The following is a 22,641-nucleotide window of genomic DNA, read 5'->3' on the forward strand; positions in this document are numbered from 1 at the left end:
GATCATGACCTGACCATCTTTCCATATACTTAAACTTTCCAAAGGATGTATAGACCACTTCTAAATAGTTTTAAGTAACTAAATTAAGCATGCTGGAGAAAGAATACCAAATATTATTGGTTATTGGGTATTGAGGATAATGATAGAATTCTTAAATCAAACTATTCTAATGGAATTTTTCTTGAAAGGGAAATAACTCATGTTCAGCTACTCTTGTTAGATTGTCCTGTCCATTGTCCTAGCAACCTACCGTTGCATGACTGACCTCATTATCTTGGGTTCTGTGTGTGTGTGTGTGTGTGTGTGTGTGTGTATGTATTGTGGCCAGAATTCATCATTGAATATGAAGACGCAATGCATGAGGCAGGACTGTGGCACCACCAAACCAAGGTTTCTGGAATGCAGACCACAGCCCAGCTGAAGCTGTCACCTTATGTGAACTACTCCTTCAGAGTGATGGCGGTGAACAGCCTCGGGAGGAGCCTGCCCAGTGAGCCATCTGAACAGTATTTGACTAAAGCTGCAGGTAGGTAAAGGCAGGGGCGGGGGGGGGGGTGCCTTCTGTGATGGGAAATAAAATAGGAAACCTTTCCACTGTTTGAGAAAGACTGAAGCTTACACATATGTGACTGCTTAACTTCTAGAACCAGATACAAATCCCACGGCTGTGGAAGGACTAGGATCCGAGCCTGATAATTTGGTGATTACCTGGAAGGTGAGCTCACCATGAAGTCTTCAGCTTTCCTTGGTGTATTTTAGAGTGAAAGAAAAAAAGTTGTTTTTAAACAATGTCTATATTGAAATCCCATATCACCCATTTTGGGGAAAAATATTTATTTAAGAAACATTATTGTGTCGTAGTTAAAGGCTTGATTCTTGGAGCCAGAACGAATGGGCACAAATCCCAGCTTTGTCACTTACTAACTGTGTGACTCTAAGCCAGTTGCTTACCATCTCCATTGTGTATCTGTATCGTGGGACTAGTAATAGAACCAACCTCATACAATTGAAGGAGTTAATACATGTAAAGCCCTTAGAACTGTGCCTAGCACAAATGTGTGCTCAATAAATGCTAGCTCGTATCATCATCATCATAGAGAAGCATCTAGAAGACGTGTACCAAGTTATTCCCAGTACTCAACGTCTACTTCTGCCGCTGGTTGTTGTTGTTGTTGTTGTTGTTGTTGTTGTTGTTGTTCTTCTTCTTCTTCTTCTTCTTCTTCTTCTTCTATCTCTCTCTCTCTCTCTTTTGGTTTATCTATATTTTCTGGACTTCAAAAATTAACGTATATTCACTTGTGTGATTTTAAAACTTAACTTCGGTAGACCCATGCAGGCACACCTATATGTATACGTACTTGTACATTTATATACATACAGACATGACAGGATAGACTGACACGCCAACTTTTTTTTTTTTTAAGATTTTATTTTTAAGTAATCTCTACACCCAACGTGGGACTCAAACCCATAATCCTGAGATTAAGAGTCACACGCTCCTCCCACTGAGTTAGCCAGGTGCCCAGACAAACCAACATTTTTTCGTTTGTTTTTTTTTTAATGAAGAAAGAAGTAGTTCACCAGTTTCAGTCTCTTAAGTAAAATAAACAATTATGGGCTGTCACACAAACAGGAATAGATGAAGGAAACTACTAAGTTGTCCACCCTTGACTGTGGAGCCAGAGTTTAAGAGGCTTATGTGGTATTTACTACTTCAAGACAGAAATTAATAAGCTTTGTGGGGCACCTGGGTGGCTCAGTTGGTTAAGCATCTGATTCTTGATCTCAGCTTGGGTCTTGATCTTAGGGTCTTGAGTTCAAGCTCCATGTTGGGCTACACCCTAGGCGTGAAGCCTACTTAAAAAAAAAAAAAAAGAAAGAAAGAAAAGAAATTAAGAACCTTTGAAATGTTGATCCCAAACAAACTTTGAATCTCATCATGAATAAAAAAAAAGATAAAAGATCCCTGGAGAATATTGTTAATAGCTTGGGTTTTAGCGTTTCAGTTTAAGTCTGGGAATTGAATTTTGTGTTCCGGGAAAAGGTTGCACAGTCTGTTTTAAAAGCTCTGATTTATTTGGCTTTTCTTGTAGCCCTTGAATGGTTTCGAATCTAATGGGCCAGGCCTCCAATACAAAGTTAGCTGGCGCCAGAAAGATGGCGATGATGAATGGGCGTCAGTGGTTGTGGCGAACGTATCCAAATATATTGTCTCAGGCACACCGACCTTTGTTCCATACTTGATAAAAGTGCAGGCCCTGAATGATGTGGGGTTTGCTCCAGAGCCGGCTGTGGTCAGGGGCCATTCCGGAGAAGACCGTAAGTGTTTGATGCTATTTCGTTTATACTTTCATTTATACCAGTGAAACAGACTTACCAAGGTGCAAGCCAAGACGATTTTCAGAGGGCACTTAGATTGGGAGGGACGGAGGCAGCAACGGTTTTGCTCCACATTCCTGAATTTAAACAGCCTGCTATGTAAAAAGTAGGTTCAGAATGTTAAGCGTCGCTATTTTAGAAAGGTATGTTATTCTCACCAAGTCAAATGAACAGGTATCAAATGAACTCTCAGTCCTTGATAACCCAGAGACTAGGGCTGGGTCACACTTCAAGCCAAAATTGTTTGGGGCATTTTTGCATGAAATTCAAAATAACACTGATACTTCTACCCCCTGTCCTGTTTTTCCCTAGTCCCAATGGTGGCTCCCGGAAATGTGCGTGTAAATGTGGTGAACAGTACCTTAGCTGAGGTGCACTGGGACCCAGTACCTCCGAAAAGTATCCGAGGACACCTGCAAGGCTATCGGGCAAGTCAAGGCCGATTTTTTGCACTCTTTCCGTAGGAACAGGCCATCGGCTGGTGCCTGGTGCACTTCTCTTGGTCTGAGGCCTTGAGACTTCTGGTTTATCCCTTCAGGCAGGGCCATATCTAAGGACCCCAGCTATAGCAGAAGCAAAACCTCAATGCATCCAAAGTGAAAAAAAAAAAAAAGGTGTTCTCCCCTTTTCCCATAGGTGATCTCAAATCCTTCCAACCATTAACATAGGGGCAAAATGGGGGAAACTAAGGTTTAAGAAACTAAAATACAATGAAATGCACCTAGCTTTAAAACAATACTGACTGGGGTGCCTGACTGGCTCAGTCAGTTGAGCACGCGACCCTTGATTTTGGCTCAGGTCATGATCCCACAGTTCGTGAGTTTGAGCCCTGCATGTGCCTGCTTATGATTCTCTCTCTCCCTCTCTCTGCCCCTCCCCCCCTTTCAAAATAAATAAATAAATTTTAAAATAATAATAATACTGACTACACATGTCAAACACACTAAATTGTCCAGAAAATAATGTAGGCACATTTAAAAAAAATTTTTTTAATGTTTTATTTACTTTTGAGAGAGAGAGTGTGTGAGTGCATGGGGCGTGGGAGCAGAGAGGGAGACACAGAATCTGAAGCAGGGTCCAGGCTCTGAGCTGTCAGCACAGAGCCCAATGTGGGGCTCGAACCCATGAAATGGTGAGATCATCACCTGAGCTGAAACCAAGAGTCTGACGCTTTACTGACTGAGCCACCCAGGTGCCACTAGGCACATTTTTTAAAAAGCACTCAGATTATACTTAAAAATCATGTAGTCCCAGCTGGGTCATTCTCACTAACATCAGTTATCTTTGTTCTTGGGAGGCACAGAAAAATTGATTCATAAAGGTTTTTGATAGGTAGGAGAAAAACTGGCCTCTAGAGATCACTATTTGCACTGAATTTTGGGTTTGCCAGATTCTGTATATATGTTGACTTCTCCTGAAAATGGCTTTAAACTTTTAAGAAGAATTTGAGAGGACTTAATAAATAATTCTGGATTTTTAACCACAGTTAATCAACCCTTGGCTTAGCCATCTCTCCAAAATCTGTGCCTGCCATTTAATACCAAACAACAAAAAATGTATTTTTTTTCGTGTTTATTTTTGAGAGAGAGAGAGAGAGAGCACAAGTGGGGAGGGGCAGAGAGAGAGGGAGACACAGAATCCAAAGCAGGCTCCAGGCTCCGAGCTGTCAGCACAGAGTCCAACCCTGAGCTCGAACTCATGAACCGTGAGATCATGACCTGAGCCCAAGCTGGATGCTTAACTGACTGAGCCACTCAGGTGCCCCTAAAAAAAAGTATTTTTAAGTGAGTCAGTTTGACATAGTGATAAAGGCCTAGACTTGGGAGTAGAGGATCCACTATGGCTTTTGATTGCCCTGTGGCTGGGGACAAGCCACTCAGTTGTCCAGGGTTCATCTGTGCTAAAGGAATAATAATAAAAGCTTTGCTGTGGCTTTGAGGTTTAAATTAAATGATATATTGCACATGAAGTTGTATTCTGGGCAAGTATGTAAACATTGGGCAGTAATTTTTACTTTCAGCATATTTTATACAAGTAAGCCGCTTCAGTCCTTCTATCATCTTCCTTTACCTTATGTTCTAGAAAGAACTGGGCGGGTATTGTGCTGTTCCACTTATTTCCCTTAGACACCTCCCACCAAGCAGTATATAGCCCAGGCTGCATCACATATTCTCGATGCAGTTTCCCACGTTATCTCTGGGCTTCCACTGTCTTGCTTCATAATCAATGTCTATTGGTTTTGCCAGGAATCAAGTTCTAAAATGCACCAGGGAAATCCTCTAGGGCACAACCATCAGACTTCAGTTTCATGAGCAGGAGGAATCTCGTTTGCCCCGTTCTGCCTGTCCCTGACTTCTGTTCTTGCTCTTTCAGATTTACTACTGGAAGGCACAGGAGGGTTCACTTAAGAGAAACAGACGCCACATCGAGAAAAAGATCCTCACTTTCCAGGACAGCAAGACACACGGCATGTTGCCCGGGCTGGAGCCTTTCAGCCACTACGCACTGAACGTGCGAGTGGTCAACGGGAAAGGGGAGGGCCCGGCCAGCCCCGACAGAGTCTTTAATACTCCAGAAGGAGGTAGGGGGCGGTCGCGTCTCTGAGCTTCTAGAACATATGGTGCATCCTGAGAGCCTCTGCACGACAGAAGAGGCCCCACAAAGCTGGCATAGTGTCCACTCCTAGGTGGTCTGAGGGTCCTTGGAAGGCTTCCCAGTACAAAGTGTTCCTCCAAATCCCCTCTCCTGCCTGAAAGTTTTCTCCACCCTTAGCCCCACTGTCAGAAACCTTGCTAATTTGATGTTGGTTGGGGTCATTAACTTCCTGACCTGAAGTGAGTTATGTAACTTCTGTAAGCCTCTGTTACTTCATCTGAAAAGTCTGAGAACTCATGTAAGAACCTAAAACACCTGGCAAGAAAAATAATTCTGTAAGTCGTGGTTTACTTACTTCCCCAGGGCGCCTTCATAGTTTATGCCAACTTCGAGCTGAGTTATGGGGCGCCTGGGTGGCTCAGTCAGTTAAGCGTCTGACTTTGGCTCAGGTCATGATCTCACAGCTGGTGAGTTCGAGCCCCGCATCGGGCTCTGTGTGGACAGCTCAGAGCCTGGAGCCTGCTTCTCATTCTGTGTCTCCCTCTGTCTCTGCCTCTCCCCCACTCGTGCTCTGTTTCTCAGTCTTTCGAAAATAAACAAACATTAAAAGAGAAAAAATTTGAAGTTGAGCCGAGTTAGAAGCCTTGACAAAATGCGTTGGGAAGACAAGGAAAAGCATGGCAAGAAGGGGCAAAGGGAGGAGGAGGGAGGATCAAATATCCACTGATTCAGGGGTGGGACATGAGGAGTTTGGATACAGGGACATGGGAGCCTGGTGAATGAGGGAGAGGGGGACAGGAGAGTAAGAAAGATAGGGATTCATGCATTTGAATTTTGCTTCAAGCCCGTATTAAAAATGGATTCCTTAGCTCTTTTAGATAAAAGCAGTTTACAGGCAAACCCATTCTGGCTCCTGGTTGAAAGGCTCATGATGTTGGCACCTTCCCAGCATTCTCTGAGGGCCATCCTGTGTCCAAGCTCCCATCTTGTTACAATTGCCTGTCCTTGGTTGGACTCATTGCTCCCTAGAGGTTAAAGACTCCTTCCTCTCTAGGCTTTTACTAGTGAGACCTCACGCGGCAATTAGAGATGGTTCAGGGAAGGTGTCATAGTAGCGATGACCGGTGAATTAAAGGCTAAGGAAGAGAGGAGGTCTTGTGTCCATAGACACAATGGTGTGAAACAGAGTGTCTCCTTAAGGAACTGCAAGTTGTGTATCCGGTAATGGTGAGAAAAGAGAGGAAGGTCAGCCAAGGAGGACTCGTATCATATTAACCTGTAAGCCAGAGGCTCTTAACCTGAAGACTACAGTCTCTTGGGGGTCAACGAATGGGTTTAAGGAGCTCCGAGAACCCCCTCGTTTTATATACAGTATGTGTTTATTTTTCTGGGGAGAGTTTTTGGCTGTCATCAGATTCTGAAAGGGGTGCCTTGGGGAAGCTTAGAACTGTGTGCCAGGAACCTTCTAGGCCCAGGCAAAGGCCACTGAAGGCCCCAAATGGGGCAGTGGCAGAGAGGAGAGCAGGGAATGGATGTGGTCGACCTGTACGAGGTGGAACTGACAGGATGTGGTATCCCAGGAGATGGAAGAAATGAGGCAGAGGGAGAGATTCAGGGTGACTCCTTGGTTTCAAGGGAGAGACTTGGTTCCAAGTCGGGGAGAGACAGTGGTGCCATTACCGGACCTAGGGAAGAGGGTGGGCATGTAGAGGAGGTAGCGACCGTGAGGGAGAGCTGCCTCCGTTTGTCATCCTCAGGAGGAAGTGAGAGAGAGGACCAGGCGTGTTTCCTCTGGTAATTTGCCAGCCTCTGCCACAGGGAACCTGGGGGCCTTCCCAGCGCTAAGGGTCTGCCAGCTGTGTGGCTTCTGCCCATTGCCATGACATTCTGGGCGTCTGTCAGCTCTCCGGGTGAGAACCGCTCTGCACCTGGGCAGGCTGGCTCATGCCCAGAGCCCAGCAGGCAGGGTGTCCTGGCTGCTTGGAGACACCTGGTTTGTTGGAGAAAAACAGCCCTTAATAGCCCAGAACGCAGCTGCGTCTACTCAAAGGTCTGGTCAGAATAGTTTGACTCAGCCACCCGTTTTGCTTTTATTAAGACACCATTCATGAGACAATTTCCGTCCCCTTTAAAAATACTAGTTCGGATCCATCGAGGGGCAAAGCCTGTATGTATTGCGGAGGATGGTTTTAAGGAGCCTCAGTGGAAATGACGAGAAAAAAGAGGAAGAGAATAGCTGAACGGGTTCTCGTCCCAGGTTTCTGTGAGTGTGTTTTGGGCAGGATTGGGAACGAGAGTGAGTTACAGAAAACCTTGGGGAATGGTGTGAATATGGTACACTATGTCATTTTAACACATTTTGACACCTTCACAAACCTTCTCGTTGATTCCGTGTTCTCACTGTAAGTCCCCAGTGCTCCGTCCTCTTTGAAGATTGTTAACCCGACACTAGACTCCCTCACTTTGGAATGGGACCCACCGAGCCGCCCGAATGGCATTTTGACTGAATACACCTTAAAGTATCAGCCAAGTAAGTTATTGGGAGAAGGGAAAGGGGGGAATATGGCTTAAAAAAGGAAAACAGAAAAGTAACTGTTTCCTTAAAATACAAACTGGTTATTTCTTTAATGCTGCACAATATATACGTACATACACCTTCCACTGGTATTCCAGAAGGAACTTCATTCACATCATACTTTTTAAAGACGCATACGCTATTGAAAATCAAGCAACCTGCAGAATGATACAGACCTTTGAGGGTGGGGTGGATGCTAGGTAGGTATTGTCTATAATTAGAAAACAGTAAAAAAAAAAAAAAAGGGTAGAAAGGAAAAAAAGGGGTTCCTTTAGTACAAGGCCTCTGCAGATGAGGTTTGGGCTTATCAATACATGATTCCACCTGCCAACTTACAAAATAAAGAAACGCTATTGCAACTTAGCTGTCAAATTCCCCTAGCTTCTAAGCCGATGGGGAATATATTTCCCCCTGTTCTGCCATATTAGAGGAGCTGTAAGCGGCTGAGTTATGTCAGGCAAAGAATAAATAGGATCACAAAAGTCAGTGTAATCCAAGTTTGACATTTTTGGTTGGCACACTTATTGATAATACTATTCCTACAGAACTTCACGGGGAATGCACTTTTTCTTATTTCTTCTTGCCAGTCAACAGCACGCACGAGTTAGGCCCACTGGTGGATCTGAAAATTCCTGCCAACAAGACGCGCTGGACTTTAAAAAATTTAAATTTCAGCACTCGGTATAAGTTTTATTTCTATGCGCAAACAGCAGCAGGATCGGGGAGTCAAATCACAGAGGAAGCAGTGACAACTGTGGATGAAGGTAAGCTGGGTATGTATAACGTTCATGTCACTATGAGTGTCACGAGATAAAAATCTGTGACCTAAGTGGACGCCTTCTTCCTTCTTCCCACGGAGTATCTATCTTTCCCAACTAATGCAGACACCTGTTTGTGATTTCTCACCCTGACATCTGTACAATCAGTTATTTAATTCCTATGAGGATAACTATTTGATATTTGTTTCCCACGTCTGTGTGAAATTTTTAAACTTAGGTTGAAATGTCATTACAGCATTTTGCCACACATGAATTCAAAGTTCAAGGCCATGTTCTTTCCTGTCTACAACTTTGCATATATACGTACACGCGCATGCACATACACATACATGTGACATACAGATATGTGCACCCACTGACATACACATCTGTATACAAATAAATAAATGTAATTCTAGTTCTGGTCTTGATTTGCCAGAAAATAATCTTCTAGGCCACATAACAATTTAGATTGTCTAGCAAGGAATATGAAACAGTTATTCAATAGCACGTTTATTTTGTGTTTGAGCATGGGACTTTGTATTCCGGTGTGCCATCTGGTCCAAAGAAAGCAAAATGGTCCCATTAGAGTCTCTAGAAAAGGAATTAATGCTTCCTTTCATATTTTAAAATATTATTTTGAAAAAAACAAAAAAACAGATGAGATTCAGTGAAAATTACCAAAAACATTATAAAGATTTTCTGATTTTTGCACGTCTCTAAATTATAGAATTCCTTAAGGGTGATGTATTGGATCATCTTCCATAGCATGAGGAAATTATGTTTCTACCCAAACATTGGTTTGAAGTCCCCGTTAAGACTTGTTACATAATAGACAGATATGAATAATGCGCCTTAAGTTGTGTGTGGATTTGATTACTGGGTAAGCTCGGGGACACCAACGTATCTCTGTCCCGTGTACCTGACATGGTACACTTCATTCTCCTTGCATGCTTTGGCATTTTAATGAGTGTTTTTATATCGCTTTACATGCTCATGGGTGTGTTACCTCTAACTATATAGTGTCCTGTTTTTTTCTGTTTCCCTTCATTAAAGCTGGTATTCTTCCGCCTGATGTAGGTGCAGGCAAAGGTAAAATAATTCATCTGCATGACTTTATACATGTGTGAAATTTGCAATGTTAAACATGGCGAAGTGCAGCATGGGTTAAAAAAAATGATATAAAATGAGCTTTGAAACACCAAATGGAAGAGAAGGTCTTAGAAGATCTTGGCTTTAAAATTAATATCTAGCTTTGTTTATAAGTAGAAAGCCACACACTGAATTCTACTTACACTGTTTCTCAAGACCTATCCCTGGTCCAAACCCTGATCTTAGCTTCTAACAATATGACCGTGGCTGGGTCGGACGGGACCCAAACTGGGCATTGTCGCAAATCCTCCGTGTGGCCACACCACAGGTTCAGGGTTCAGAAATATTAGTCCTGTAGTGGAAACAGCCTGTAAGAACTCAGATCGACCGAGCTGCCCATTCTCACCTGATTTAGCTCTGCTCTGTATAGACACCGCGTACACGTGGCTGACCTTACACTACACTGTCCATTTGGACACCTTCTAACTGGCCCGGGAACCACAGTCTCCGACCACCAGGGCTCACTCCGACCAAGTCCTCCGGTCAAGCCCGCATGCTCCATTCCATCCTGTCTTCACCAAACTGCACGAGTCTCTTCCCCCTGGGGGATAGCCAGCCTGTACTTTTGTTCTTCTCCGTTTCTCTCGGCTGTCTGGGTGAGAAAGGTTTGTTGGGAGAGCGGGACTCGAATGCCCTGTGATAGGTCTTCCACATGAGGCGGTTCCAAAGATGCCTCAGTCTTTGGCCCTTGGTTATTGGTTGATCTGTTAGCTTTTCTTTTCTTTTTTTTTTAAGTTTTTCGTATTTATTTTGAGAGAGAATGCGTGCACATGCACGTGGGGGAGGGGCTGAGAGAGCGGGAGAGAGAGAATCCCAAGCAGACTCTGTGCTGTCGAGCAGAGCCCAATGGGCCCAGTGGGGCTTGATCTCGTGACCATGAAATCATGACGTGAGCCGAAATCAAGAGTCAGATGCTTAACCAACAGAGCCACCCAGGCACCTCGATCTGTTAGGTTTTTAATGAGCCCGGAGTCCCTGCCACAGGGCACGGTAATCACGTGGCATCCCCTGGCCAGGGCTTGTCTTGGACTTTGACACACTTGAGTACAAATAGGGAAGAAGGAGACCAAGAGAAATAAGTGCTTTGCCTGAAAATACTCAGGTCTTGTAAGCGTAGGCCTGATACAGATCTCCCGTGTTGGCAGAAATTCGCTTATATTTGTAGCCTTGGTAAATTGTAAAAAGTAGATCAGATAGAGGTTGGAGTGACTGAATAAGAACTGTAGCCATTTTCAGTAATCTTAATAATGTCGTACGTGTGATTTTAGACTTGAAAGAACAAGGTCGTAAAAATTCAAATGTCCACAACACCGTAGAAAGACGGAGCTCTCTCTTTTACACGTTAGGGGCGCCTTGCCTGGGATCGTTACATATCAATTAAAATCCTTGGTTGTGTTATAATAATTCTCTGCTGTGTTCCCCCGGTAACCTTCCATTGAAGCATTCCAGAGAAAGCCTGGCCTCTCTCCCCAGGCAGGGGACGTGCCCCTGGGGTTCCGCCTGGAGCCAGTAGCTGAGTAATTGTGCTATAACAGGGCTGTCTGGGAGGCTTAGTTTTCCACTGACTTGCCAAGTTAGAAGAGGGGATGAATTCCCGGGAGGTGGCTGGGGGTGGGGGGGGGGGAGGGATTACTCACTGATGTTAATGAATTAAAACCAATTAAAAGAAATTTTTATTAAAATCATTTAGGCTTGGGGCTCCTGGGTGGCTCAGTCGGTTAAGCGTCTGACTTCGGCTCAGGTCCTGATCTCGCGGTACGTGAGTTCGAGCCCAACGTGGGGCTCTGTGCTGACAGCTCGGAGCCTGGAGCCTGCTTCTGATTCTGTGTCTCCCTCTCTCTCTGCCCCTCCCCCGCTCATGCTCTGTCTCTGCTCTGTCTCTCAAAAATGAATAAACATTAAAAAAAAATTTTTTTTTTAATCATTTAGGCTCTACCATTTAGTGTTACTAACTCGAATTGCGAGTTACTGAGGATTATAGAGTTGAGCAAAAATGGAGTGTCAGAAGGATCATGATGCCCCTAATGTTGAAATCTGATGTACCTCAGATAAAAAGAGAAATAGTGCTTAAATATTTTTTTAAAACCCGCACCTAACATGATTTTCTGCCTTGTTTCTTTTAATAGTGCGCTAGTAAGTAAACATTGCTTGACTAAAGGGATGGCATTTGCCATAAGACTTTCAACTGTTCAAGAATAATTTTTATCCTGGGCTCCCCTTCCTTAAAAATATTTTTTTTCAATCGAAGCATGAATTCTATTCTCTTTCTGTTCCTTCTCCATGCAGGTTAGATAGTCCCTGCGAGGAGAGAAATGAAGGTTCTCTATGATCCTTCTAAATTTTAATATTTTTATGTGTGTTTTAGTTTTTACCTTAAAAACAGATGAAAAACAGTAAGAGAGGAACCGCTGAGAAAAAACATGCATGACGTCCTCCACAGTTGGACACATCAGCCTCTACTGCTTTTAGTTCACCTCTGATTAAAGGGGAAAAGAGATGCCTCTGGGTTTACTTTTTTTTTTTTTTTTAATTTCCTTACAGATTTTAAGAGATGTTAATGAAACCCAAGCCTACAAATATATAATTACAAAAGGATTACTTAAACCGAGAAGTAGAGTCCGGGATAATACAGTTAGCTCTGCTAACGCCATAGTGACCCTTTCCCTCAACAACCCTTAATTTGAACATGGACACACTCTTGAGATCTTTAGGAGTCCTTTATGTGGCTCTGTGTCCTTATTTGGGTGGAGCCTTCAGTGTCTGTATAAGAGTTATTATTGGTTCGCTGTGTCTGTTCAATTTCTGTGTCCTTTTAAAGGGACAACTTCTGTGTCCCTTTTAAGTAGTTCTGGGACCTGGGATTCTAGGAAATAGATCTGTGAAGGCATCTATAGAAATGAGCCAAAAACACACAGATAATGGATTTGAGTTCTGGTCTCAGTGTTGCTGATGGATGGACACGACTTTATCCATAGCCTTTTACTTTCTCACCCTCAGGACCAGTCATCAGAACACTTTTGTGAGGGAACTAGTTGGGGTACGGGAATAGGGAGAGACTAACTGGCAGGTCAGGAACCGAACGTGATTCTTGATATAATTAGCAGCCGACTGTGGTCAGTCAGTTAGGACTGAACAGCGTTGGGCACCGGGGAGCTGGTGACCAGTCCTCTCTGTGGTCAGACTCCCCCTGAATAATTACACCAGAGTTGGTCCCACCACAACCAGTGAAGTCAAGCAACAAGCTAAAGAATAAACAAAAATCAGGTTTATCGTTTGGCCTGAACAACAACAACAGAAGGATGATATAAAAGGTTCAATCAGTTCAACAGCTGATGTCTGTCTGGCGCATAAAAGGCACCAGCCTTTTTGAAGGCACTGTGTAGGTTAGTAAGATGGGTCTTGCCTTTGATATGCTGAAAATCTGACAGGTGAGACTAACAATTAAAAAAAAAGATATGACACTCCTACTCCTTTGGCTGGCATGTCAAGGAAGTTGATGAGTGGAGAGTAAAAGCAAGGAGCGTTGGAATTTCTGCACTAAAAGTACAATATCTTCTCTGAAGATCAGCTAAGTGGGGGCGCCTGGGTGGCTCAGTTGGTTAAGCGTCCAACTTAGGCTCAGGTCATGATCTCACGGTTCATGAGTTCGAGCCCTGCGTCAGGCTCTGTGCAGACAGCTCAGAGCCTGGAGCCTGCTTTGGATTCTGTGTCTCCTTCTCTCTCTGCTCTTCCCCTGCTCACACTCTGTCTGTCTCTCTCTCTCTCAAAAATAAATAAACATTAAAAAAAAAATTTTTTTAAGAACAAGCTAAATGCTCTTCTGTTGCAAGTATCTCACTGTGGTTCTGCCTTGACACCTTCAATAAATACACCAAGGCTAAATTCATCAGTTCCGTGATTCCAAATTTTTTTTAAGAAATTAATGTTTTGCCTGGGATCTTTGTCACTGATGTTTTACATCCATGTTCGTATTTACTGTGTCTGGTGATGGATCATATTCCTATCATTCTATATTCCTTTAAGAGGAAAATCTCTCAGAGACAGAGGGAGACACAGCATCCAAAGCAGGCTTCAGGCTCTGAGCTGTCAGCACAGAGCCTGACGCAGGGCTCGAACTCATGAACCGTGAGATCATGACCTGAGCCAAAGTCGGACGCTTAACCAACTGAGCCACCCAGTCACCCCAAGCATGTAAACTTTTATGTTGAATATGATGTAGCTGGCAGTGAGAAACAATTTCATTACCCAGTTGTGAATTTGAGCAGCTTATTTTAAGAGATTAAGGAAATTTTAAGGATTTCCTGTGGATCGTTCTGAAAGATAACTTGATCCAATTAAATAAATCATAATTATCTAAAAAAATTGTAGTGAACTGAATCACCAAACTACATATTTTATACGTAGCTAGGAGTCTCTTTTGTTCATGTCGGTAAAAACCAAGGGACATGATACATTCCATTGCATATGTTGTTTTCATACCATGGCGCTTAAAACTGTTCTATACCCACAACATGTAAACAAGAGTAATATAGCGAAAGTTATACCTGTAAGTACAAGTAGAAAAGAAGAAAAGTTTTTTCAAATTGGACCTTAACGAAGCAGAAGTCAAACTGACTTAAAAGTAGTCATTTTGCCCTACTGCGCGACAGAATTTTATCAGAAATTGCAGAACATTTACATTTGGAGGGAGCACCCATTATGTTTCACTATTTAATGTATTCCCAAATCAGGTGCTCTACTTACATCTTGGTCACGCCCACCAGGAGACGGGGCCACTTTAATTTTTAGCAGGTGATGAAAACCCATGCCCCCACCCCGGTGCATCGTGCTGTGTACGTGATAAATTGGGTGGCCAGTGAGCATTTGTGACAACAAGTGGAATGTTGTCCAGCTTTCTGTTTAGGCCTTTATCATGCAAGTAAATATGTTTAGAAATAACTATTTCTTTAGGAATGGTTTTGAAGGTGAGAGGTTTGAATTGATAACTTAGATAAATTTGAAGGCATTTAAGTTCACCAAGAGATTCATCTTGTGAGCCTTAAAACACAATTCTTTCCATACTTCACTTAAACTTGTTAAGGTATAACAATTCTTTTTATAAACATCGTTAGAGAAACTCAGTAGTTTCATAAGGCAAAGTGCAGATAAAGAAAAAGATTTAATTATAGTGGGAATGGGGGCACCTGGCTGGCTCAGTCGGTTGAGCGTCTGGCTTCAGCTCAGGTCATGATCTCGCAATCTGTGAGTTCGAGCCCCCGTCGGGCTCAGTGCTCACAGCTCAGAGCCTGGAGCCTGCTTCGGATTCTGTGTCTCCCTCTCTGTCTCTGCCTCTCCCTTGCTTGGGCTCTCTCTCTCTCTCTCTCTCAAAGAATAAATAAACATTAAAAAATAAAACTTACAGTGGAAATATATACAATTATGCAGTCTGGATATCTGCTCAAGTTTTCTTTGAGGGTATTTTCATGTGGTCTTTCATTTTAATTGATTTATTTGACATGACTAGATTTATAATACCCTAAAATGATAAACCTAAGCATCCTCGGTTTTTGGTTTTAGCATATAAAGAATTTTCCTTTCTTGAAGCATTGAGTGATTTCCAGTTCTTTAAGATATTTAAATTAGTTGTTTTTGCAAACGTCCCATAGGCAAAGAGGAATGAAGGAAGGAAGAAATTGTAAATGGTTCTCAGAGCTTCTTTGGGGTAAAGGGTCTAATGCCAGGAACATATCCAGTTTGAGTTGGTACTGAGGGGTCTCTGGTTTTGTGAGTCGAGAGGATGTGTTTGAGACCAGCCCGGGTGAGGCGTGTGCCATGCTCACTGTGGCTCATACTCAAGTGTGATGCCACGGGGCGTTCCACTTGGAAACAGGGGGCCAGTGGGGTTGTGTTATGCATAGGGCCGTGCATGTCTTTGTGTGGGGCACAATTGGGTTGGGAGTTTGGGTTTTTAATCATCTTTGGCTCTTTATATCTAATGAATGACAGAATTGAGCAGATCACCTTCTAGTCACAGTATAGACAAAAACCCTTACAAAAACAGAGGGAAAAATGACTCTTCACCTACTTTATTTAGGTAATTCAATTTTTGACATCTTTACACATGTAAATTTTCCCTTGGAATTAGGACAGAATTTTTGAAATGCTTTTCAAGCTAAAATAACTCGCTGATGGAGTCACAATTTTTTATGTCAAGGGGGACTGGAATCCAGCAGAATCCTGCAGTCTGACTAGGCAACTGATGTGAAGATGATCGCACTTGAATAGAATAAGAAATTGTTCAAATCGTGCGTTTCATTGTTACCACACCAAATTTGACTGCATAATTTTCGTTATTGGAATGGTATCCTGATACACCAGAAACGATTCAAGTTTCTAAAATAAAGAAAATGTTCATGTGCGATGAAAGAATATTCATATTAATGCATAAGATGAAAAACAATCCCTGCTTGCTTAAAGAAGGGCTGTGTGGCACACGCTCGCTTAGTGATTAATCATCCGTAGTATTTACGCTCAGTCGCTTGGTGCGTTCTTGAGGAAATGCTGCCTTTGCTGTAGAACCCATAGGCAAAATGCATTTTGTGCATGTCTTTTGTTACACGAGCATTATGATTTTTAAAGTCATGGGGCGCCTGGGTGGCTCAGTCAGTTAAGCGTCTGACTTGGACTCAGGTCGTGATCTCACCGTTCCTGAGTTCGAGCCCCGCGTCGGGCTTTGTGCTGACAGCTCAGAGCCTGGAGCCTGCTTGGGATCCTGTGTCTCCCCCTCTCTCTGCCCCTCCCCCACTCACGCTCTGTGTCTCTCTCTCTCTCTTTCTCAAAAATGGATGAACATTAAAAAAGGTTTTTTTAAAGTCATGTATCATTTATAAGATCTATAATCACGAGTGGCTTTAAAAAAAGAAATCAAAGGTAATATTCGGCAGCTTATTAAACTACACTTTAAATTATTTATGAGCAAAGATCATAACATTTAAAGAAAGAGAAAGCCATGCTTCTGCTATTCTGTTCCTTGCATTTTTGTAAAGACCTTGTGTAAAGAGCTCTAGGAAAGTGGTGCATGAAACTGAAAAGAGGACTATCCATTCACAGTTATTATTATGGGTGTTTTTTTGTTATCGATGGCTTTTAACTTCAAAATACCGAAAGCTCAAGGAGACGTTTTGTTCGTTTATGGCTAGAATACATAATACATAATACATGATAATAGTAACAGCCTAGCGTTTAGTCACCTCGGATCTACACCGGGCGACTGGTTCTCATGGCTTTTCTCATTCACTTCTTCACCACAGTCCTGTGAGGTGGGCGGGGTGAGTACCCACTTACACGTCAGGTCACTGGAGTGTCACCCGGCTGGGACGTGGAAGAACTGGGGTTCGAGGCTCAGCCTTCCAGTGCTGGAGGAGAGGCTCTCACTCCACCCACGTCCAGGGTCACAGAGGCCCACGCCCCAAGGGAGACAGGCGGAAATGACCACTTTGTTTGGCACTTGCCACGTCTGTCCAGCTATTCCGGACCCCTGAAGACGCCGATGTACTCCCAGCTTGCGGCTAGCTAGAACGAGATGCCACCTGTGACATCAGATTGTGGCGCTTTTTTTTTGTCCTTGTATAGGACAGAAGGCAAACCCTTGAGAAAACAATTTTTTTTTTCTCCAGTGTTGCTATACGTACAATTCCAGCTGCAGCTGGCAGGTAGTTCAAGGTGAACCGTCATAACGGGTGGGCCATTGTTGTGTGCCAGCAGTGGAGAGATAGGAGAAGGCCACGGATGTAGCTATGATAAAGAGTAAGTCGTGATTAAGCCCTGGTGACCTTAGTTAACATATTCCCTCCAGGAGCAAATACCGTTCATCCAACTCCCGTGTCCTCCCACTTTCCCAGCTCTGTCCAGTAGGGCTGCCAGACTGAGTCCAGCGTGAAAGCGCACCTTCTACCGCTCGTGCTCCTCCTCCCCTCCATGCTGAGTTCTGACATGTGAGTGTCAGTGCTCGGCATGGAGGCGTAGCATTCTGGCTAATGTTTAAACCCTGCCTTAATGAGCTGCTTTTCTCTCTGACTTGTGCTAAATAACTTCAGGAACCTAGATTCAGCTTTCCTCTCTGCTTCGTTCATGAATCTTTTTTTTTTAAAGTTCATTTATTTATTTTGAGAGACAGAGAGAGAGCAAGTGAACAGGAGAGGAGCAGAGAGAGAGAAGTCCAAGCGGGTTCTCGCTCTCAGCACAGAGCCTGATGTGAGGCTCGATCTCACAAACCATGAGGTCATGACCTGAGCTGAAATCAAGAGTTCAAAGCTGAACCAACTGAGCCACCCAGGCGCCCCTCTTTTGTGAATCTCCTTACCATGACACCATCTCTGCCTTTTATAGTCTGAATTCTTAAGGTATATTTCTTAATTTTTTCCCCTGGCACAAACTGAAAAACAAATCAGATGAGACCATACGAGGTGTGTGGGTGCTGTGGTTCTTTGCCCCCAGTCCTGTGAGGACCCCGCCTCCTCGTCGTCTCTGTCTCCCATCAGCGCCTGTCTTCTCGGATATCACAAAGGATGTAACGCAGATTTGCTTTTACCGGGCTCAACAGGTTTTTTTTGGTCAACTGTCTTTGGCCAAGGAAATGTTCTGCTCTTTTTTGTTTTTAATGTTTATTTATTTTTGAAAGAGAGAGAGCACGAGCCAAGGAGGGACAGAGAGAGAAGGGGGACAGAGGATCTGAAGCAGGCTCTGAGCTGTCAGCACAGAGCCCTGTGTGGGTCTCCAGCTGACAAACCATGAGATCATGACCTGAGCCCAAGTCAGACGCTCAGCCACCCAGACTGACTAAGCCACCCAGACGCCCCCCGATTTGCTCTTCCTATACATTTCTATTTTAATTCAAGAGGACATTTTTGTGCTTAATGGATTCTTCATAAATAGCTATTTATTAGTTCTGCCTCCTGCACATTATTATTCTGAGCGTTGCCTCAGAGACCTACTCCCACAGAGCACAGGTTATCCGGGAGACATCAAGCAGTGTGCTAGCAGAACACTTATTAAAACTGACTTGTATATATGCTAACTAATTTGGATGTAAATTAAAAAAAAAAAAACTGACTTGTAGGAACCAGCAAATTTTATTCCTCTGGCTTATTTTCTTTTTTCATATCCTTTATATTTGTCTTTTTATTTAATGTATTGCTTTATGGGTTGCTCAAGCGTGACCATAATTTTATTGTAAAGATTTAAATAAAGTGAAAATCCTTTTTCATTCTCCTATTTAATCCTACAAATACCTGCCCACTGAAACTCGGATTCAAGAAGAAAAGGCCCCACAGGCTTCAGTGTGTGTGTGTGTGTGTGTGTGTGTGTGTGTGTGTGAAGCACAGTGGTGGCCATGACTTGGGTTTGTACGTGTATCTGCAGTTAAGATGATCTTAGAGTGTTCTAGGAAGAGTTGAAGCCTCTCGTAGCCACTCTGGGCTTTAGATCCCTTCTTATGTGGGTGGGAAGTCAGTAGAAGTTCTTTTCACTTACATCATTTTTGTTTAAGTCAAGTTCTGGTGCACCAGTGTGTGTTTAGGTGAGCATACGCACGCATGCTCCTGCTGTGTCTGCCTGATCTTAAAGAGTGGGATTGTGAAATATGTGATTCTTTTCTTTTTGGAACATAGAGGTAAAAATTCAAAATCAATTTGGCTGTTCCCTCATCGACTGTCAAAGAAACATTTCCACTTTTTGCGTACACAATAGCCACCTGCCAGCAGGAAGTTCGGCTTCAGCAATCACCACCTTTCTAAGACCATGTCTGTGCTGGCACTTGAGTATCTCGTTGCATGTTGCCCTTATTGGTTGTATTTAATTGGATGGAAAATGTAAAAGCAGATACTATTTACAACAAGGCTGGAAGTGACTGAGCATACTAAAAACAAGGACTCTTTAGCTTCAATCAGATGCTCAATAGACTTACACCAGTTGGCTTGGGGTTCCGTTTTGGAGAAAAAGCACGCCATCAAAGACCAGGTGCAAACTGAAAGAAATGTATTGCCAAGGAGCATGTCACGATAGACTTTCAAAATCTTTTTACCTGTCTCAGGGAAAGTCTCTATAGCATTTTGGTTTTTGGAAAGACTTCTGCAGAGTTGATGTCTGGACGTGTTTTCTGGAATGCACTAGAGCAGTAGAGCATACTGGCTAGTATGAGTTTATTCCCTATGCCCACCTCAAAGGATTAAAGAAGGTATTGCCCTCAACACAGTGCCTAGCCGATAGTAAGAGTTTCACAATGTTAGCTGTCGTTATCACTGCCTTCCTCTTCATCTTCGTCATCATGATTCTGGTGTGTGTATGGAGGGAGGGCACTGCCTATACTCCTGCCTTGGTTATATCTAGTTATGATACAACTCAAAACCCCTCTAGCCAATGAGGCACAAAGGGAGGTTGCGAAAGGCTACTGGCGTTTGATTTATATTCCAGATCACGTATTTCCACTTTTCATTGTATTTCTTAAACACACATACACACGTTCTTCACATTCTTCATACTTGATTTTTAGGCATTTCATTTTTCTCCCTCTACTTGGTGTGGAGAAAAATAAGGCAATGAGGTGCTATTTTGGCAACAGAGAGCTGACCCTGGGATATGTGTAGCCATGTTTGTTTCTGCATCCAGAGATCACATATGCCCAACCCAACCACGTTAAGTGCACTCAAATAAACTCAATCAGATCGAAAGCATGGTATAGGCATGCTTATGAATCAAAAGAAGAAAACCTTTTACTTTGATTATGGTCAAAAAAAATAATAATAAAGGCCTTTAAAAAAAGTTTCGTACCAATTTATTTAAACAAATCCTCACGGGCATGTCTGAATGGCCATTGATGCTGCACTTTGTCCCATTTGATTGACACTTTTGAATAATACCAGAAATGCTAATTATTCTGTGTTTTTCTTAGGATATTTGCATACTGTGACTAGTTGAATAAGGGGCTTCACATTTATTGACTCAAACAGAATAGATGAAGACAAAGAGTATGTATACATGTGAATGAGTATTTTCTCTTTAAGCTGGTCATTTATTCCAGTAATGATTTCCCCAATCAAGATGCCTCTCAAAGGCTTTTAAACGGATTCTAAACAATAATGAATATTGAATATTGATCCTTTGAGGGTAAATCAGAGTTTTTCAGAAATTTCCAAAAATCTTTTAGAACCAACTCTTGTAAATGAGATAAATAACAAATCTAAGGAATGTCTTAGGTGCAAATTGAGATGTTCTATAAAATAATAAGGCTGGTTATCTTATGTAGACAGGTTTCTTGTGTGTTAAAGTTTTCCATTTTAAAAGAAGATTTATAAAACATTTTGGAAAATGGCAATATCACTGCAATGATATTTTAACCTCCAAAAGTGGTTCCTTTGAAGAAAAAATACTCCATTAGATGTATACATTCTGTTCTGTTTAAAACTCGGTCTTCCATGCTTATCGTTGTACTTAATGTACAATTTATCTATAGACGGTACTATTAAAAACTGGCTTGGGACTATGTTTCTATTGAGAATATATAGTTAAAATAACTGTGAACACAATGTTTAGCAGGATTCATTAGCATTTGATGGGATTAGCATTCAGATTTTGCTATTTGAATTTTTTTAATTCATGAAGATTTTTCAAAGTTTGTATATAACTCCTGCTTTATCATAACTGACAGATTGCAATGTGGGGCCACAGTCAAATGTATAAAAGCTCGTATACTATGGTAGTTTTTTGCTTCAAGAGACTACACCCGTTCTCATCTCCCCCTTAACCCATTCCCCCCAACACCACTGATTTGTTTTCCAGCAATGGCAAGCCGACAGGTGGATATTGCGACTCAGGGCTGGTTCATTGGTCTGATGTGTGCCGTCGCTCTTCTCATCTTAATTTTGCTGATCGTTTGCTTCATCAGAAGAAACAAGGGTGGTAAATATCCAGGTAAGAGAGAAAGAGTAAAATTGCCTTATAGTGCTGCATCATTATCCTAAACTAAAATGAAATGATGAGAGTAACTATGTAGGTAGTAATAAGTATATTTTCCCAGAGCCATAAATTTGGATGTTCTGTCCAATTTTTGATCCCTTTTTTTTTTAAATGGGAGCCTAAACATAGTCAAGGATCAGAAGGTGTTTGGTGGAACAAATTAAGCTGTTCTCCGAAGATATTAGTGATTCTGCTTCCGTAGGCTACACAAAAGTCATAGGTGCTAAAGTCACACCAACCAACAGGCTGAAGGGGAAGGTTCATGGAAGTCTTCTGGAGGAAGGAATGCATGAACTGAGTCTTGATATCATGACGTGTAACATTGCTTTTCCTCTCCCGTAAATGTTTTGTTCAGTTTAGTGGTTCCGATGAATTTCTATTTACCTGGCCATTTCCCCGTCAGTGACAAGAAAACAAAACACCTGCAAAAGAATAAGATTTGCTAAAATGACTTGTAACCTTGACTATTGTAAATAAATAGATTAGTCCAATAGGGGAGAAATCACAGAAACTTAAAGCTTATTCCTTCATCAGTAAGATGCATACAGGAAGTCAACTTTATAGGTTAACAAATGTTCATTCTATTAGGTTGTCTCAGAGAGACGAAAACAGCAAAGTATATGCGTGGCCACATAACACATCTGGCTGTATAACATCCCACTGTGTGTAGAATCATTTTCCACCACCACACATCTCAGAGAGTGCACTCTTTAAAATTTTCAATAGGGAAACGCAGAATCAAGAGATAATATTATCGCTTTGAAATGTTTTAGTTAAGGAAAAAGAAGATGCTCACGCTGATCCTGAAATCCAGCCTATGAAGGAAGACGATGGCACTTTTGGAGAATACAGGTAAGCACTGCTTCACAGACTCCCTTCACCTTCCCTTCCCTGCACAGACTGTCTGCTCATACAGACCTCATCCGACAGGATTCGGCCAGGAACAGGTTCTGTGGCCTTTCATATTTTCCTCAAATATTAGTTTAGAAACACTTCCATGTCTAAATGTTTACGCATCCCTCACGATGAAAATATTCCCACTTTGCATCAAGAGATAAATTTCCATTTTGGTCATAGGTTTGGCAGTGGAGTGTCTTCCACTCTGCCATATTTTCCCAGAGGCGTTGCTGCTGTACTGCTCAAACCAGGAAAAGCTGGTGTGTTAGGATAAGAGTTAAAACAACAATAAAG

At 42.5% G+C, this 22,641-nt stretch overlaps 1 protein-coding gene across 5 annotated transcripts in view; it reads left to right on the plus strand.

Annotated features, from left to right (window-relative positions):
• The window catches only part of NRCAM (neuronal cell adhesion molecule), a 282,657-nt gene that overhangs the window by 247,989 nt on the left and 12,027 nt on the right, over window positions 1-22,641 (plus strand). For 4 of the 5 annotated variants that reach the window (XM_042964235.1, XM_042964240.1, XM_042964254.1 and 1 more), the window contains 9 exons: window positions 329-526; window positions 645-715; window positions 2,094-2,319; window positions 2,692-2,807; window positions 4,753-4,960; window positions 7,382-7,504; window positions 8,137-8,322; window positions 21,274-21,405; window positions 22,224-22,302. In XM_042964235.1, coding sequence (XP_042820169.1) covers window positions 329-526; window positions 645-715; window positions 2,094-2,319; window positions 2,692-2,807; window positions 4,753-4,960; window positions 7,382-7,504; window positions 8,137-8,322; window positions 21,274-21,405; window positions 22,224-22,302 — 1,339 coding nt within the window. The remainder of the gene's footprint in view (window positions 1-328; window positions 527-644; window positions 716-2,093; window positions 2,320-2,691; window positions 2,808-4,752; window positions 4,961-7,381; window positions 7,505-8,136; window positions 8,323-21,273; window positions 21,406-22,223; window positions 22,303-22,641) is intronic. The other variant, XM_042964247.1, reaches the window with a different exon arrangement.

The sequence above is a fragment of the Panthera tigris genome, chromosome A2, assembly GCF_018350195.1.
Source record: "Panthera tigris isolate Pti1 chromosome A2, P.tigris_Pti1_mat1.1, whole genome shotgun sequence".
Lineage (NCBI taxonomy): Eukaryota > Metazoa > Chordata > Mammalia > Carnivora > Felidae > Panthera > Panthera tigris.